The sequence below is a fragment of the Hippopotamus amphibius genome, chromosome 5 (genome assembly GCF_030028045.1).
Source record: "Hippopotamus amphibius kiboko isolate mHipAmp2 chromosome 5, mHipAmp2.hap2, whole genome shotgun sequence".
NCBI lineage: Eukaryota > Metazoa > Chordata > Mammalia > Artiodactyla > Hippopotamidae > Hippopotamus > Hippopotamus amphibius.
Window position 1 is genome coordinate 30026779 of NC_080190.1, and position 19558 is coordinate 30046336.

Consider the following 19558-nt stretch of genomic DNA (forward strand, 5'->3'; position numbering starts at 1 on the left):
ATTGAATTTATAATTAACATCTCTATCCAAAACTTTATTCCCTTTCTTATCCCATAACTGTTTCCCTCAAGATTGAGGAATATAAAAGAAAAGGGGGGATTGACACCAAGCAGGACCCTGCCAGGGCCCTCCTGGGTACCAAAGCCCCTCCGTGTCCCCCGTTTCTTGTTTGTAGAAAAAAGCTTTTGTTTCCCAGTACTTCCTTGAGTTCCAAGCAGTTACTAGTGAGGAAATACAGAAACAAACAAAAAATTCAAGAAACAGTAGTTCAGCTATAAAACAGAGTCCTAGCTCCTCCTCAAGGGGTATATGTAACAATCTGATGCATATCTTTGAATTGTTCTGCAGAAACTAAGATTCTCACCTAGGTGGAGGATGGTGACTACTTGCTGACACAAACACTTAGACCTGAAACTGGCTGGAACCAGAAGGCTGATGATTAAGATTCCTGAAACATCACCCTGTCCCCCTACCACCAACCAATCAGAAGAAAGTCCAAAAGCTACAACCCTCACCACAAATGTTGCCTTTAAAAACCCTTCCCAGAAAGCCACTGAGGAGTTTGGGTCTTTTGAGCACAAGCTGCCCATTCTTCTTATTGGGCCCTGCAATAAACACTGTACTTTCCTTCACTACAACCCAATATCAGTAGATTGGCTTTGCTGTGTGGTGGATAGCCAGACTCAAGTTCAGTTCAGTAACACAAGTTCCTTTATACAAATAAATATATTTGATTCAAATAAATTTAGGCCCAATAATTAAAGGTATGCTTAACTTACCATTTTATGTCATATAATTTACTTATTTTGTTGTTATTGCTCCCTGCCCGCCTGAGAATGTATAGCTATATCAGGGTAGATTTTCTCTGTTTGTTCTTGGATACAATTCCAGCACTTAAAATAGTGTCTGTCACATAGTATATACTCAATAAATGTATGCTAATTAATGAACAAAATCACTCTAGAGCTATATCTTCACTAGTCTTCCAACATCTCAAGGTCTTTACCCCAAGGACTACTATACTCATTTTTAGTACTGGGGAAACAGGATAAAAACATCCTAAATATGTAGTAATCAGGGATTTCTAAATAAATTATGTTATATTCATATAATTCAAAAAAGTCATTAAAATTATTTTTTAAGAAAGGCATTTAATAACATGAGAAAATAATATACACTAAATTTCTGTGTTCAAAGCAGATTATTGGAACCCTACTCTGGCCCTCACTAGTATACAGAAGTAGAGTCAGGACAACTAGGCTTTGGTCTGCCTCTGGCCCTCCACCTGTGAGGTCAAACTTGGGCCAGCTGTTAGTTAGTTAACCTCTCAGGTCCTAACCTCATCACCTTTCCTTTAGATTACACAATTCGTGTATTTGCTTCTAGGTAAAAAAAATTTTAATTTCTGAGTTCATTTGCAGAAAATATTGTGTAAACTTGTTTTCTGCTGTTTGTTCTAGGCTTGACTATCAAAATTGATCAACTATTACTGCCATATACTTCTTCATCTTTCTCCTCACTCTTCAAGGTCCCTTGGTATCCCAAGTACCTTCTCGCCAATCTCAGACAGGTCTCCTCCAGGCAGCACTTCCAAGTCGGGGAGGAGGGCACAGGCCTCCAGAATTTTCTGGTACTTCTTTTCATCCAACTCTGATCCAAAAAGGATGTTGTCCTTTATGGTGCCATTCTGGATCCAGGACTGCTGTGGGACATAGGCTACAGTGCCCTAGATGGGAAGGGTGAGAACATATGACAGTTTTGCACCTCTGGAAATGCAGGGTTGAAGAGGTGGCAGGAGGTGGGAGGAACAAATGGAATGTAGATTTGAAAAAATGTATGTCAAGTTGACTGAGCAATTGATATTTCTAAAGGTGCTTGTATTTATTACACCACCAATATTGAAAAATATTCAATATCCTATGTATCAGTTAAAGTCTCATTTTTTGGACTATCACTCTCTAGCCTTGACCTGAAAATTGAAGGATGAATGCACGTACTGCTTCTAGAATAGGGTTTTTGTCAGACCCCAGTGAGTTTATTAGGACCAACAGAGGGCCAGCACTGACGGGGGAATGGTATAGATGACATCTTAGGAAACAAGAACTAAGAGATTGAAATTTGGGTGCCAGGCTGATGTACAAAGCAGATCATGTCAAAAGAGAGACAGAGCCTGATAAATGCCCGTGTTTGAGGACAAACTCAGTCATGAGTTAGCAAGAGAAAGCTTCCTGAAAGGAGTTAGGAGGCAGAGCTAAATCTGTAGAGTCTGCTATGCTATACTGCATGTTTATTTAATGCAAATTATTTCATTAGTGATCAGTAAATCAGGGAATAATGTCAGTATGATGTGGAAGAAGTGTTGGTTCTTAAAATTTTTCCAAGCATGTCAGCGTAAAGCAATCAGGTGCAAGCTTTCTTATAATTATGAAGAAATGCTTAGCAATGTATGAAGATCTTAAGAAAAGCTAGAAATCTATTGACGTGTCTTTTTTTTTTTTTGGGTGCTGGTTAAATGATTCCAAGTACCTATAATTTCCCCTAAATTTAGCTCTCTGGGGAAGCTGAGAGTGCTGATGAAGATGTCATGAAAACATTTCCTATTAAAAAAATTATAAATTGATGACATCTATACCCTATGTCATGTTTTTGTACTGGAAGCAAGTGCCCTCAAACACCCAGCTCTCAAAGGAGGAGGTGAGAGGCCCAGAGTAATTGTGAAGCTGGGTGCAATTGTCAGTGGTGATTTTACAGTACTACTGTTTTTATTGTTATTGCTGTTTTTGTTTTTGTTGGTGCCTAGTTACAAAGTTACTTTTTTTTTAATGTTTTTTTTTCTTTCATTCATTTATTTTTTAAGCTCTTTATTGGAATATAATTGCTTTACTGCTGTGCCAATTTTTGAGGTACATCAAAATGAATCAGCTGTATTTATACACATATCCCCACCCTCCCACGACTCCCTCCCACCCTCCCTATCCTGGCCCTCTAAGTCATCACCCATCATGGAATTTATCTCCTTGTGTCATGCAGGAACTTCCCACAAGCTATCTATTTTACATTTGGTGGTGTGTATATGTCAAAGCTACTCTCTCACTTCGTCCCAGCTTCCCCTTTACCCTTCCCCTTCCCCATGTCCTCAAGTCTGTTACATATGTGTTAATGATCTGTTCTCTTTCCCCCAGGTCCTGTTATTTTTATTGTACAGTTTCACAGAATGTGGGGTTTTCAGAAACATAGATTTAGTGGAATTACCTATACTTTGAAGGAAGGCATCTCTATTCAACACTTCAAACTGTTGCATGTGAGAATCACCTGAGGAGCTCATTAGAAATGCAAGCTTTTAGAATCTACCCCAGAATATGATTATGTATGTGGGGTTGGCCAAACAATCTACAGTTTACAAGTCTTCCAGATGTCTCCACGACCTCACCTACAGCAACATGACAGGAGTAGTTATCAGATTCTAGTTCATTCTCCCAATAAGAAAGCAACCCTAAGAGGCCCACATTTGAGGGTCAGAAGTCTTCTCCTTGGCAACCCTTCTCACCTTGACCGTGATGTGCCCATGGACATTTTCCATTTCTCCCAGCATGGCTGACATCAAGGATGATTTCCCAGAGCCCACGGTGCCCACCACAGCCACCAGTTGGCCTGGCATAATGTCCAGGTTCACACTGAAAGAGAGAACTGTACTTGAAGGAGATGGTGGGGGGAGTTATTCAGAAGTTCAAGCCACTTCTCAGACACTCCATGGGAAGTCTGATATTAGGAGATTTCCCCTCAAGATTGGAAAATTTGTCTTGGATATACAAGACTTCAAAGTATTTCTCTAATGATTTTTTTTTCTCTAAGAGTTTAGAGAGTAAGCCCTCATCTATAAGTTGTCTGTGCCAAATGTGGGTTTCCACTGGAAAAATTATTTTAGAACCAACATGGTACCATTAAATAAGACCCTATTGGTTCAAGTCCCAACTCTGTCACTGCTGAGCTGTGTGGTCTTGGAGGGCCACTTCTCCTGGACTCTCATTTCTAAACTAATGGGATTGAACCAGATTAATGTATCCCAAACTTGGCTACTCAATGATAGCCACTCAATAAAATACTTACTGAAAGCACAGATTCCCTCCCCGCCTTCCCTTGGAGATCTGGCTGAGTGTGGCTGGGGAGGGGCCCGCATTGGGCCAGGCTCCTGGAAACTCTCCGTTCTGGCCCTCTTATTTGAGTCCCTAGAACATTAGGAACATGGGGAACTTGTTCACAGGCTTTCTGAACCTGCCCATCGAGCTGGACTCCTTCTAGACTTATACTACTAGCAAAGTGGGAGCTGTGTCCACTCTCCTTTCTGCAAAGTGAGGCTTTCAGATTGGGAGGGCTCAGAGGTGGGGCTTCTGGCCCAACACGTGCTGGGGCAAGCTCCAGAGTCCATGTCAAGGGATCTAGGAATAGGAGAGAAGTGTGGAGAGTTCTGGGTGTAGCAGGGAGATGATCAGGTGTGCTCAGTTGTGAAGAAAAAGTCTGGCCTGCTCGGGCTCCTGGTGTACTCTGCAGTGCCGTGCTCAGTGGCTGAGTCGGGTGTACTGGTACATGCAGTGCTTAAGGAACACTTTACATGCAGCAGCGTGGCAAGGAAGGGTTGACTTAAGACGGGGGTGGCCTACAGGGTGAAATGTGAGAATGGGTTATATAGATGAAAAATTCCAGATCTGAAGTTGATTATAGAGGCAGCTCCCATCATCCACTCTGGGCAAAAAAAGGCAGAATCTTCAGGATTACCATTCTTTAGTGAGTAAATGGACTTAAATTGAGTTCAGGTTCTTGTGCGTATTCTCTACCACACGCAGAGACCTAGGCTACCTGGCAACCCTGTATTACCTCCATCCACAATCTGGAGAAAAAATGTCTTCGTAGGCTCTCAGCTGGATGTGCCCTGTCCCGCAGTAGGAAAGCAGGGTGACAGATGCAGTTACAGGGATAGGGGCTCAGGATCTTTTCTGTCAGTTCATCCCTCCAGGGGTTTAGCCTGCACTAGTATCTAACTGAACATGCACACATAGCTTGTTTCCCTCTGTGTTATATTAAATGGAATTTTCCAATAACAAGACTGGCAAGGAGAATCCTAAAAAACAGCAAGATGAAAAGAAGGCAACTCACTCTCGAATTGTGACTTCCAAATCATGGTCCCAGGTAAAAGATGCCTCAGAAAACTGCACGGCTTTGTCTGTTGAGAAAAAGTCCCAGGTGTAGGTCCCCACATGTCTGTCTGTCTTTTCTTAGCCTTCATGTGTCCCTCACCACTTCCTCCAGCAGAGCCCAAGATTGCCTCTGTCAGATGTTGACTCCCTGAGCTGACAAGAGGCAAATGAAAGCTCCTGGGGTGAGACCAAGAGTTGCTTCCATACGAAGTCCTTCTTCACTTAGGAGTCCCACGCCTGTTGGTAGCCCAGATTCTTGATCTACAGACACTCTGGGTACATCCCCAGGGCCTCTGTTGCCTAGTCTCTTGTATAAATTCCACTTCCGTATATAAACCCAGCCACTCCCTGACCTGGATCCCAGCCCCACTGCTTGTTCTGGCTATGGATTCCCTCCAGTTCTTAAACCTTTAGCACCTGTGTGTTCTTTCACTCCAGCCTATCTTCCCAATTCCACATGCTTGGATCCATCCTGACTTCTGTTTTCTAGATCCTTTGCAGGATTCCCTGCTTATCCTCAGAATATCTGGCCCAGCTTTGCTTAGTTATCTGGCTAAGCAATCTGTTCTAAATGAAAGCATAATTTAAGTAATAACAGTATGCATACTGTGCAAATCCAGGTGCAAGATAAGTCCCCTAGCTTTCCCTTTCCATCAGTTTGCCGCTGCAAAATACTGGTGCCAGCACTGTGAATATATTTACTTCCAAATTCATTTACCAAAATTGCAGTCACGTCGAATGGCAGATATGTCCAAGTCATCCCCTCCCAAATACTTCTCTAGCCGTTCTGTGGAAACACTGGCCTAGAGAAGGACATAAAGGATAAAAAGTTCAATGACAAGCACAAGTAGACAGAAGAGTTTAACTTCCTCATCAGCCTTGGATGTGGATGCTGATAGTCAACCTGTCAGGCTTCTTGCCCATGATTTGTTATTTGCCATACCTGGAACCTCTGGCTCCTTATCACCCTACCCCACTCCCAAGCCTGATTCAGCCACTCCTCAGCCCTGGCGGCCACTCCACTCTGAACAGGTGGAAATTAAGATGCTCTATTTCAGCCCCTCAGAAAACTCATTGTGGTGGGGCGGGGGGAGGGCAATTCTACTGCTCTCTCTCCAATCTTTGGACCTAGATTCAGAAATTGTCTTCTGCCTTCTTCTAAGACAAAACTTCTGTCTAGTTCTGGTAACTGGGCCCCTGGCATGTTCTTCTTTAACTGAATCCATGACCCACACAGTGCCTCACTGCCCACGTGCCATGGTCATCTGGCCCCTTTGTTACGCAGGGAGCTGTCACCTTTGCTGATCTTGATTTTGTTTTCTCTATGATAAACTATCTAAGTCTAAAAAGAGCATGTTGTTTATCAGCCAAATCTATCACTCATCCTTAAGACCCTCCAGTACCAGAAGAGGACTTTTCCTAAACCTCAGTCCTTCCTATGGCCTGAGCTGTCTGAAGCCAGCCACCTCCAGGATAAATGCAGGTCACCACAATTTTTCATTCTGGCTGTCTCACCAGACTGCTATCTGTCCTGTGAACATTCTCCTGAGGTCTGGTACCCGGTCCATCTCAGTGACTGTGCTCAATTTTCGGGACCCAGACACTCCCTATGGCCCATCTAAACTCATTTTCTGACAGCTTGGGGCTCCCAGATTGCATTTGGTTTTACCACCATGTATGTGGCTTCATACAAAGAGAAGCCTTTTCTCTCCTTTTGTGCCATACTTCCCTAATGCTGTATAAATACCCCCAAGAGTGTTATAAAAATGTGGGGAAAACTGGGCTGGGGAAAGGGCTTAGAAATGTTCCAGGTAGCAGAGCTAACCATCATATTCTAAGTGCTCTCAAAGCTTCATCTCATCTCTGAGGTGGATGAGATTGGTATGATCATCCTCCGTTTACAGTCAGAAAAACTGGGGCTCAAAGGACTTGTGATTTTACTAAATCAAACTGTTGGTCTCCAGAGACCAAACAAATCTCTCTAATTGAAGGTTCACCAGCTGAAGCTAGAAATGAGATACGACAGAGCAGTCATTCTGGAATCTAAGGCTTTTAACCAGAGCTAATCAGTAGAATTCCTACCTACCTGGAGCATGGAGGAGATTAACATGGGAAGCATACTCATGGGAAAGCGCAGGATATTGAAGAGGGTGATGGAAGTGAAGGCCTTTTCTGCATCCAGGATATTATTGCTATCCACCAGGACGTAAACGGAAAATGTGATCACAGACACCTGGAAAAGCAAAGCCATCGGTGATTTATTCCTAAAGGGGATGAAGCAGTCTTGTCCTAAGTCTCAGGAACACAGTACTGTATCAGAGTCGAAGGAGTATTAGGGATTATCTCAATTCTCCTGTGCTACAGATAAGAAATCTGAGCCCAAAGAGGAGGAAATATCTTGCCTGAGGTCACAAAGTCAACTAAAGGCATTGCTGGGACCAGAGCTCGCGTCCCCTGGCTTCTATTATCAGTCTCCACTAGAGACCCACGTGGCCTCCCCAAGAGGATGAGAAGCCTTCCCATGCAGACCATGCCTGGATACATGCTGAATCCCCTGGAAATTTGCTCTGGGTGGCCAGACCACCAAATCGTGCACAAGGGTGAAACTAGATCTGGGGGCATGAGGTAGGAATATCAGCAGGAGGACTTGAAGAGGGAGGCAGAGTTCCCTGGATTTCGGGATCAGGCCTAGAGGTGCTGGGCAGTCAATCTAAACAGATCTTCCTCTCCAGGAAGTTGACTCAGCCAGCTGGCTTCTGTCACTCACCAGCACCGGCGTTAGATATAAGAGAAATATCATCATAGACTGCAACTGCCCAAATCTCAGCAGGTTCTTGAGCTCTTTCTTCCGAAGGTTGTGGACTTGCTTTTGGAATGAAGGTTCCCACGCAAAATATTTCAGGATCTGAAAAGAGCACAGCTTATACTGTTGCCCCAAAAGGGCGTCAGGTGCATCCCACCCACCCAGGTATAAGGATATGCTCCCCACAATTGGAGAGGCAGAATTGCAGATTATAAAGTGTGATTACAGAAAGGTAGCTTGTATTTGTTGACAACTTATTAGGTACACAACACTGTATATACATTATCATACTTAATACTAAGTGTGACCAACTGTCCCACTTTGCCCGGGACTAAAGTGTTGCCCAGAATGGGGGGCTTTCAGTGCTAAACCCAGACAGTTCTGGGCAAACCAGGAAGAAGTAGCTGCCTACTTTTGCAGAATTACTGCATCCATTTTAACAATAAGGAAACAGGTTGAGAGAGACTAAGTAACTTGCCCCAAGTCACCATCCTAGCGAGTGGTAGAGCTCAGACTCAAAACCTAGTCTATCTTTTCATTTTGCCACATTGGCAAGAAGGCATATAGAGCTCTGTGTGGAGAAATATCAAGATGTTCAAAGGGGCCTCTTTTTCATTTTTAAGAGGTTTAGGGTAAAATTAAAGTCCACAAATTCAAAACAATGTATACATTAAAAAAGGATTTATTGCTCACCTTTGAAGGATGAAAATGCATTGTTTTGAAAGCCAGTAAATAGAGGAAAGAAGCATGCCTATGCTTTACAAACTTTATTTTAGGGTAACCAACTCGTTGATTAAAGATCATTCTGCATTACAGCATTCCAGCTAAGCAATGCCAAAGGAATAATGGAATTAAAACATCACCTTTTTGTAACTACTACTGAAAAATAGAACAAGGCAATGATCATCAGTGGCTGCTAAAACTTATATGACAGTTGTTTTTGACCTTGGCTGCATATTAGAATCACTTAGGGAGCTTTTAAAATATATATGTGCCTGGGCTTCACCCCCAGAGAGTCCAACTGAAATGGTTTGATATAGAACCCAAGCTTCAGTGGGTTTACAAACTTCCCAGGGGATTGAAATGTGCTGACAGGGCCACAAATCACTGCTCTGGGTGAAAGAATGGCAGGAAACGCATTAAACACTCATCATTGCTAAGTATGGAAGTACAGAGCACTACCTGAAAATACCCTTGCCCCCCAAACAAACAAACAAAAACAAAAACCAAACAAGCCTAAATCTACTCAAGCCTCTAGATCTAACCAGCATTTTACAAGAAACATAGGAAACGAGACAACCTGTTTTCTCCAAAATGATCCAAAAAGGGGCAGGGGAGGGGCTATAATAGATTAAAAGCACTATCAACTAAATGCCATGTGTGGACAGTTTTTGGATCCTTATTCAAACTAACCAACAGTAAATAAATTAAATAAATAAGGGCTTCCCTGTGGTGCAATGGTTAAGAATCCACCTGCCAATGCAGCGGACATGGGTTCGAGCCCTGGTCCGGGAAGATCCCACATGCCTTGGAGCAACTAAATCCGTGAGCCACAACTACTGAGCCCACGAGCTGCAACTACTGAAGCCTATGAGACTAGAGCCTGGCTTCGCAACAAGAGAAGCCACCACAATAAGAAGTCCTCGCACCACAACAAAGAGTAGGCCCCGTTCTCCTCAACTACAGAAAGCCCATGCGTAGAAACAAATACCCAATGCAGTCAAAAAATAAAAAATGAATAAATAAATAAAATTAAATAAGTAAAATTAAATAAATTAAATAAATAAATAAAATTTAAAAGTAAATTTAAGAAATAAAAAGAAATAAAATAAAATCAATAAATAATAAAATCAATAAAATCAATAAAATAAATTAAATAAATTAAATTAAACAGACATGTATGAGGAAATTGGGAAAATTTAATGGTATCAAAGAAGGATTGTTCTTTTTTTTTTTTAGGTTTGCTATTGGTATTGTAGTTATGTTAAAAAATGAAGTTCTTCTTTCAGAAATACATGCCCAGTATTTACAAATGAAATGACAACATATCTGAGATTTGCTTTTAAATAACCTAGCAGGGCATGAAGTGGGGAGTGGAGACACAGATGGACAAAGTTAGGTCATGCTGATAACTGCTGGAGCTGGGCGATAAGTCCATGGGGGTTCATTATATCATTCTCTTTACTTTTGTGCACACTTGACAATCTCTACAGTAAAATATAAAAACAAAACAAGGCATTTAACATAAACAAATAGAAATCATGAACAATAGAGGCCCTGAGAGGAATAGCAGGGGAAGAAACAGGGACTTGCAGGTTGATGAATCAGGAGTCATGGGGCACATCACAGGCCCAGAAGCAGAAGTCCACAGCCTCTAGCAGGTTTGTTAAGGCCAAGAACCCACTGTTGCTGTCACTGTGCCCAGAGAGCCACCGACACTCAGCTCCTCACCTTGATCCCACTGAGAATCTCATTCATGATCTTTAAACGGTTGTCTTTATTCTTCATATTTTTAACCTGCCAGGAAAAAGTGAAACAAAAACAGAACACACTTCCATGTGAGAGGGTCCAGATTTGCTACAGATGCTAACCCTTGGTGGCATTTGTGGCTGTCGCTTGGTGAGAACTTGAGGTGCCCAGTGAGGGACTGTGTCTCTCCCACTCTCCTTGCTGTCCCTGCTTCTGCCACACCCACCTTCTTTCTGAACCTGAACAGCCTTGGCCTGACTGTGCCGTCCTCCTAGGTTGTTTTTCCCAAGGATTTCTCCTTCACACTCAGGTTCGTGTTGTTCAGAGCTCAGCTCAATGTCCCCTCCTCAAAGAGGCCTCTCCTTATCCCATAATCTAAAACCACCACCCACCCACTCACCATCACAGCACCCTGTTTAATTCTCTGCATAGTACCTATCATAACTGACATTTTTCTTCTTTGCTTTTACTTGTTTATGGCTTGAATCTCCACTCCAAGTAGGACATGAGTTCCAAGAGCAAGAGACTTGTCTCATTTGCTGCTGTGTTCCCCCCAAAATAGGATGTACAATAAATATTTTTAAAATACTTGCAACGAAATGAATGTAAAACAAATGAATGACTAAATCACATACACCACTGAGTTCACCCATCCAAAATATGATTTCTGACAGAGCTAAGGACCTGCTACCTGGTGGTAGCAAGGTGGATTGCCAAGATTTAGGCTTAAAGTTTGGGTCACTCGTGTGACTGCTCTGTGTGTCTGGTTTGCGTTGCTATAATGGAGAAACAGGGCCAATAATCACTGTTCTAAGAGCAGCCCAGCGAAGCATGGTGTAAGAGTTATGTGCAGGGTCCCTGGGCAGCTCTCCTCTTCCGAATCAGAAACATGAATCAAGACAGAGTATATAAACCCTAAGAGTGGTCAGAAGGTGAAAAGGGAAGATAAAGTCAAGTTCATTCGGGAGAGTGGCAAGTCTTCCACCAGCTTTGCCTTGCCCAAACGCCAATCACAAGCCAGAATAGAGTAAGTAAAAAGCTTTAGACTTTGAAGAACATGTGCATAGCCCCAATAACTCTGTTTCTTTACCTGAATACCCCTGTTCTTGTTGGCGATTACCCCATTAATTGGGATGAGGAGCACCATCACGCCAACACCTGCTAGGACTGAGGGTCCCAACTCTGCCCATAGGAAGTAGATGCACAAGGCAATCTGTAGGACATTTGACCACAGCAGGTGGATGTAGCTGGTCACGTCCATGAGCTTCTGGGCGTCCACAGACATCAGGTTCACTGTTTCTCCAACGGTGTACTGCCTCCTGGCCCGGTTGGATACAGTCAGTGCCTAAAAACAAAGGTTGGAATTGGGACACATGGACAAGGCCAACGATACTGGGGAGTGAAGGGGGAAACTCAGGAAGGAAGTGAAAGACAGTAGAAGGATGGGCTCCGCATGGACACAAATTTTCCAAGGGGCTCGGATCTTCTTGCCACTAAATCTCACACGTAGCATTCTCTCATTCTTGACCACTCTTTCCTGCTATTCCTACCTTCCCCAACACCTGCTCCTCCACACACACTTTTTTTTGCTCAGAAAACTCCTATTTATCCCTTAGATGTAACTTCTTCTGAGAAGACTTCCCTGACTCCTGAGTTTAGGTTAGATACTTCTCCTGTGTATTCCCCTAACAACTCGCGCTTACCTCTGCCATTACATTCATCACCCTGAACTGTAATTTTATTTTTCTATTTCTCCTCCAGTAGTAAACTCTAGGGACAAGGGCTACATCTGTCCAATTCATTAGTATATCATGTGCATACAGTGGGGAAATCAAATACTGAAGGGTTAAAGGGATGGAGGGCTGAAAGGGGGCAGCATGTATTGATTCTTGCCTTGGAGACTTGAATGTGGCAGTGTTATCTGGAGCCATACTATGAGGAGGTTGCAACCATTCCCAAGAAGGACAGAGATGTTGGAACGGAGAGGAAAGCTGCAGGGTTCACACACAGGAAGCAAAATGACATGTTTATTGTCAGGAATTTGAGGGCAATGTCTAGATGCCTGAAACTCATAGCATGAGCCTCCCGTTCTCTTGTTAGAGAGATCAGAAGGCTAAGACCCACAGTCTGTCACTTACAGCAGTGTCTTGTACAAAGGCCCCCAGACAAGGGACTGAGGCATGGGAGTGGGGTTGCTGCATGAAACCAGCTTGCACTATGCTCACCAAGCCACCCTCTGGTGTAGGCTACATCTTTCTGGAGGAAGGAAAGTCTTCTTCTAATTCCCACAAGAAAGTGTATGGGCTGCAAGTGGCCCTACATAACACCTTCATATTCCTCCTAGAGACTCTACAGTCATCTTAATCCATCCATATACTCTTCTTTGGAACATACCAGGATTCTTGGTTGTAAAGGAAAAAGAGGGACATTTCCCAAAATGTTAGGCCACCAAGGTTCTAGAGAAATCAGTCCATTGCTGTGCCTCCCCTTTGGTATTGAAAAGTAAAAAAAAAAAAAAAAAAGTAACATCTAATTACCCTTCAAGGTAATAACTATTCTTTTCTTTTCTAAGTAAATATTAATAAAGTAGAAAAGCTATTAATTCAGTCCCAATAGCCTTTGTCTGGGGGCAGGTCCTGGCTATGTGATTCTAGACATTGAAATGATCTAAGCCCTATTTCTCTGTAAAATAGGGATAACACAATTATTTCACAGGGCTATGAATTGATAATGGATGTAAAAATGTTTTATAACATTTCATAAATGAAGCATTACCTAAACACGTGAAACTAGTCAATTTTAAACTGCTTTAGTTGCAATATTTATTTGAATGAAGGCCTCATTAAGGGCTCTATTTTACACATTCCTTATGGATTATAACAGTTGCAAAACCTGGAATATATTAAGAATCAAAGTATTGGGAATGAATCATCCCAATTGTAAAAGTGAACATTGATAGAAATGTCTGAGACAGCCTGGTTAGTGACCTCACTTCCTGCAAACCAGCAGAAATCCAGTATCTTCAAAATGAATAATAGGATTAAAAACATTAATTTCAGAGAAGACAAATTCCAGTGTGAGGGTATCTGGACTTCTGATCTGAAGACATGTGGGGGACTTCCCCGACGGTCCAGTGGGTAAGACTCTATTCTCCCAAGGAAGGGGGCCCGGGTTCAATCCCAGGTCAGGGAACTAGATCCCACATGCATGCTGCAACTAAGAGTTCGCTTGCCACAGCTAAGAAGTCCACATGTCACAACTAAGGAGTCCACATGCTGCAACTAAGGAGTTTGCATACTATAAAGATCCCACATGCTGCAAGGAAGACCTAGCACAGCCAAAATAAATAAATAAATATTAAATAATAAAGACATTTGGATCACCTGTCTGTGTCTCTTGATGAGTCAATATCTACTCAGAGAAGACAAAGACATTGGAGTTTTAAGAGGGGAAAGCAAAGGAGAAAAACAGGAACTATAACAGAGAAATCACCATGATGGAACTCTCCAGTGGTGGACGAAAAAGAAGAAAGGGCAACTGTTTGATGTTCTGACCTAAAAAAAAGTCTCATCTGCTCATGGATGAAATTTCTCCTCAGGCTTATAGTTACCACCCTATTTTCATTTCTTTTTATTTATTTTTTAAATTGAGATATAATTGGCTCTATTTTCATTTCTTAAGGGAAAAAAATGAGACTTCATCTTGGTGTCTAGGACAGAGGAAAATATAGTTGCTCTGAGAAAGTTAAACATTAAAAGCCATGTATCAGAGGGAAGACGGGCAAAATCACCTTCAGGAAATGGAAAAGCTCCTAAGTCTGCAGAAGTTAGTAAGCAGATCGGAGGTATTTACAAATCAAAAAAAGGAATCAGACAAAGGAGAGGTTCGTTGCCACGAAAGACTGAGAAAAAGAAGTCGCTAGGCAAAGGTCAGTCTGGGGAGATAAAGCCCTGGTCCACAGAGCATTCTAGTCTATGGCAAACGTATGATTTGAGATGGACACACCAGGTCTTATGAGCCTAGTCTCACATAGCATTTGGGTTAAATGTGGTGGTTTTAAGTGTGTGCCCTTGGCCAGCTTCTTTTCTGACTTTCCATTCTTTCCCACGTTGCCGTCGGCGTGTGGAGAGAGGAAGGAAGGGAGGGATAGCGGACGAGCCTTCAAGGCTGAAAGACACATCCTGGGCAGAGAGCAGCCTGTGGGCTTTTCCCTGGCGTGCAGCACCACGCCCCCTGCCCCTCCCCCCACACTCTATGTCTGTATATAAATATTTTCATATTTTAATTTCCAAAGAAACATCTAAGGAAGTCTGCATGTTTGACCAAAATCAAGGGTTGGGGTCAGTTATTTCCATCAGCGTTTCCTCGGTCTTGGAACAAATGCTTACGTTTACCAAGAGGATTTTCTTTGGTGATGCCTGGCGTATTCCACTCACCTTCTTATATACAGAAGCCATGATGGTGCTCCGTACTTTCATGCCCAGAATAAAGCACAGTTGAAAGTAATGCTGAAGGCAGAGAGACTGGATGAGGGCCACGGCAAAGAAGAGGATTGAACAGATGTATCCAGTCCACAGATATGTACCACGGTCATTTGCAAAGGAGATCAGCAATCTGCCAGAGCAAAACAAAGTAAGTGGTGCCCATCGAGCCTCTGAGGGCTCCTCACCCTCCCTGTGCAGTCAGCCACCCTACCCTGCCCTGGAGGTAACGAAAGCGACCAGAACTGCTCAATGCTCTTGGAAGACCGAGCTCCACAGCCATGCCCGTGCTCTTGCCTTTGTTTGGAGATGAGCATCCGGGGCTGAGCATTGACCGTCCGTGGCTGCGAGGCGGGATAATGCATGCTCCACAGAGCTGCCACTGCAGTGCTTCCTTTGACCACTCTTTCCCCACCCCCTGGTAAAAGAGGCCGTGTGTGGCAAGTTGATTTATTCCCAGAAAGGAATTAGGACATGCGTCCGGCGTGAGTTAGAAGGGCTTCCCCTGGTGAAGAGTTCATTCCATAGATCCCGGCAGACTGAAGTCTTGCCGTGATTAACCCAAACCTCCCATTGAAGGCCTGACTGTGGAGCAATGAGGTTACAAAGATTACATACAAGCCTCTCCTGGGGTATGAGGCCCACCACTTGGACATGGCTTAGTTCACAGCAGTTCTGTTTAAGAAGAAAGGGCAAACTAAGACGCATCTGGCTTCCTATGAGGAGAAGGACGTGGAAAAGAGGGAGGCTAAAGGACAGACCATTTTGGATATTGAAAAATGCCTTGTGCGTCTCATGAACACAATGCCGTAAGGTAGAAGAAAATTATGAGCATTTAAAAAAATGGGAACTTAATAACAGGCTCCTGCCTGCATATACAAGGAGCAAAAGCAGAGTGGCAGAGGAGGCCCTAAAAGGACAAGCCAGGGCCTGGGGACTCACTTCAGCAGCTGAGGATTCAGGAACGTGAAGATGTCATACACCAACTTCAGCAGGAACGATTTCAGGAGGATGACATAGAAAGTTTTGAAGAGGGCCTTCACCAACCAGGACTTGGGAAAGTCTTTTGTGGTCTCAGACTTCTTTTTCTTCTTTTTAGTTTCTTCCTGGGTACAAAACCAAACAACAGCAGTGCTTGCAGAGCTGCATGGTGTAAGACTTTGTCTTTACTGAACAGTTTCCGAGTGCTGGCCCCTGAGCCCTGCTGCCTTCTTCGTACAGGTTTTGGTCTTCTCTCCACTGCCTAGTCCCAACCACCCTTTTAGCTGCTATCACTGTTCCCTTCTCCCCCTCCTAACCGATACTTGGGATCTGTTTTGGATTAGGAAAACAGGCAGCAAAGCTGGGGAGAATACTATGTAAAAACAAAGAACAGCCTCTGACTGGGGGCCTGTGGGACATCGTGGGACATCGTGGGAGAAAAGGGCATGGGCATGATAATATATATATATTTCAGGTGCTTAGAAGCCTTTTCATTCTCTTCTTGCTCATGGTTATTGTGGGATGTTATGGGTTGAATAGAACCCCCTCAAAAGATATGTTGACGACCTAACCCCTCGGGGCTTTAGAACGTGCCCTTGTTTGGAAATAGGGCCTTTGCAGTTGTAATCAAGTTAAGATGAGGTCATTAGAGTGTGTCATGGAATGGGTCCTACTCCAATATGACTGGTGTCCTTGTAAGAAGAGACACAGGCACGGGGGAAGGGGCCACGTGATGACAGAGGCACAGAGTGGAGTAATACATCCACAAGCCAAGGAACACCAAGGACTGCTGGTAAAACCCAGAAGGTAGACGACACAAGGAAGGTTTCTTCCCTACAGGTTTTAGAGGGAACACAGCCCTGCCAGTGCTTTGATTTCAGACTTCTGGCCTCCTGAGCTGTGAGACAATACGTTTCTGTTGTTTCAAGCCACACGGTTTGTGGTGCTTTGTTTCAGCAATCCCGGGAATCTACTACATAGGGTATCACCACCCAATCACTGGTCTCTTCCTTTTCCGATCTCGAGCCCCACCAGGCCCCAATTCCAGCTTCTCAGCCACAGTGACATCCTCTTGTAGTTTCTCTCACTGAGGTCCCATCTGATCGGTCTCTCTTGCCTGAACAACTGCCTCAGCCTGCCTCCCAGCTTCCACTTTTGTCCCCCAACCATCCATTCTCCCAGCAGCTGCCTCAGTGGGCTTTCAAAAATGTAAATCTGACTGCATTACTCCTCTGCTCAAAACTTCCCGCCGGCTTTCCATCAGACTTAAAATAAAATCCAGACTCTTCACCATGGCCCGAGAGTGTCTACATCAGTTAATCTCTGCCCACTTCCCTGAGCTCACCTCACCCCTCTCTCCATGCTCCCGCATCTTCTTTCTCTTCTCCAAACAAACCAACCATGTTCCCCTCTCAGCCTCACCCTCCTGCCCCCTCTGAGTGGAATACGCTTCCTTCTGATGGGCTCTTTTCACTGTTTGGATTTCTGCCCAAATGCCACCTCCTCTGACAAGCCTCTCCTGTTACTCTAAGGAAGCACTTCACCCCAAATACATTAGAGTGTTTTCTTAATAGCACTTACTACTCTGAAAGAGCAATGTATGTATTGGTTTATTATTTATTTTCTAGCTTTCTAAAGATAAGGATTCTTTCAGGCTTGTACCTGTGCCCAGAATGGTCTCTGACACACAATGGTACTCAATAAATATTTTCAAGTGAGTAAAAAAATAAATTAGCTGCTAATGGTAAATCCCACCAACGTGCAAATTCTAGTAATGCTAAGGTATTCTTTTATTTTTCTATTTTAAAAAACATTTTATTGTGGAAAATTTCAAATACACCCCAAAGGAGAGTGAATAGTACTACATTATACCCCCATGTATCCATCACTAAGGTACTATTAGTGTTGTGAATACTACTAATAATATAAAGTGCACTGCAAAGTATAAAGTATTCTGTCAAAATGTAAGGATAGAATCACCAGGACATTGGTGTCCTCTTGCCTAAGACATACAGCACATTCAAACAGACACTCATGGTAAAGTTACCAGGACAAGGACATCTTGGCTTTGACTCTGGTTCTTGTCCAAATCATGCAGCCTGGCTCCAGGTTTCCCCTGGGATTTCTTCTGTTGCCGTTTCTGGAATGCCCGCCTGGCCTTCTGCAGCTCTCCTGCCATGAACTTTTCAAACCTGCTGACTAGTTTCTTTGTTTTAGTCGCTTCATCAACATCCCAGACATCTTCAAGCGTCAGAGGTTTCCTGAAGCCTTTCAGAACAGTGCTGGAACAAGAGAGACCCAGAGACTGTCTCCTTGATGCTTCTATCAAAACCCTCCAGTCCCAAGATGGAGGGACAGAAGAATGGGGCTTCTCCTTTGCCCCACTACCCCAGCTCCTAGCCCTTGGAACTTGAAAGAGGAGTGGAGAGAGCAGAAAAGGGAGTGGGTGGGGGTGATGGAAGGTGGGAGAAAACAACAAGAGAAGGGGCAGGGGTCCTACTGAATTAAGAGCCAAAAGATCATCCCCTCCCCTGATCCTGTTCCTTCTTCCTCAAACACTGGCTGCCTCCCTCTGCCCTAGCATCTCCTTGAGGAGCCTCCACAATGCTCTTAAGGAACTGAGCAGACCTGGAGGCTGCCTCTATACTGTCTCTCTAGATCAAGGCTCCTCAACCTGGGATTTTAGAACGTGGATGGAAAATAAATTATATCTTTATTTTTATTAGCTTCTAACTGAAATTTAGCCTTTCCTACTAATATGAATGTAGTCAACCAACCACAGTTGTAAAACAGAGTACCTATGCCTTTGTTACCAGGAGACATCACAGATGTTTTCATGGGTCATTTACACTCATCACTGCTTTGAAACTATCAAATTCAGCCAGCACTAGGTCTTGTTATTTAATGCATTAATAAAGAAGCACATATATTACTATATCACAAATTTCATTTTTAAAAAAATATTTAGGGGGCTTCCTAGGTGGCGCAGTGGTTAAGAATCCGCCTGCCAATGCAGGGGACACAGGTTCGATCCCTGCTCCAAGAAGATCCCACATGGTGCGGAGCAAATAAGCCCGTGTGCCACAACTATTGAGCCTGCGCTTTAGAGCCCGTGGGCCACAACTATTGAGCCCATGTGCTGCAACTACTGAAGCCCACGTGCCTAGAGTCCGTGCTCTGCAACAAGAGAAGCCATAGCAATTAGGAGCCTGTGCATCACAACGAAGAGTAGCCCCCACTCACTGCAACTAAAAGAAAGCCAGCGCACAGCAAAAAAGACCCAACACAGCCAATAAAATAAATTAATTAATTAAAAAAAATATTTAGGTAACTACATCTCAATATATTTGTTTCTGTTTATAATCCTATGTATTTTATTGTACACATTTAGAACACTATCTGAGTACTTCCCTGGTGGTGCAATGGTTAAGAATCCACCCGCCAGTGCAGGGGACACGTGTTGGAGCCTTGGTCCGAGATGATCCCACATGCCGTGGAGCAACTAAGCCCGTGTACCACAACTACTGACCCTGCGCTCTAGAGCCCACAAGCCACAACTATTGAGCCCATGTGCCACAACTACTGAAGCCCGTGTGCCTAGAGCCTGTGCTCTACAACAAGAGAAGCCACCA

General features: G+C 43.6%; 1 protein-coding gene across 3 annotated transcripts in view; it reads right to left on the bottom strand.

Annotated features, from left to right (window-relative positions):
• Positions 1-19558, bottom strand: part of ABCC2 (ATP binding cassette subfamily C member 2) — an 88433-nt gene that overhangs the window by 47014 nt on the left and 21861 nt on the right. For all 3 annotated transcript variants that reach the window (XM_057737167.1, XM_057737165.1, XM_057737166.1), the window contains 11 exons: positions 17974-18208; positions 15888-16051; positions 14901-15078; positions 11555-11809; positions 10447-10512; positions 7960-8097; positions 7279-7425; positions 5911-5995; positions 5152-5218; positions 3548-3674; positions 1550-1726 (listed from right to left, as the gene is read on the bottom strand). In XM_057737167.1, the coding sequence (XP_057593150.1) occupies positions 1550-1726; positions 3548-3674; positions 5152-5218; positions 5911-5995; positions 7279-7425; positions 7960-8097; positions 10447-10512; positions 11555-11809; positions 14901-15078; positions 15888-16051; positions 17974-18208 (1639 nt within the window). The remainder of the gene's footprint in view (positions 1-1549; positions 1727-3547; positions 3675-5151; positions 5219-5910; positions 5996-7278; positions 7426-7959; positions 8098-10446; positions 10513-11554; positions 11810-14900; positions 15079-15887; positions 16052-17973; positions 18209-19558) is intronic.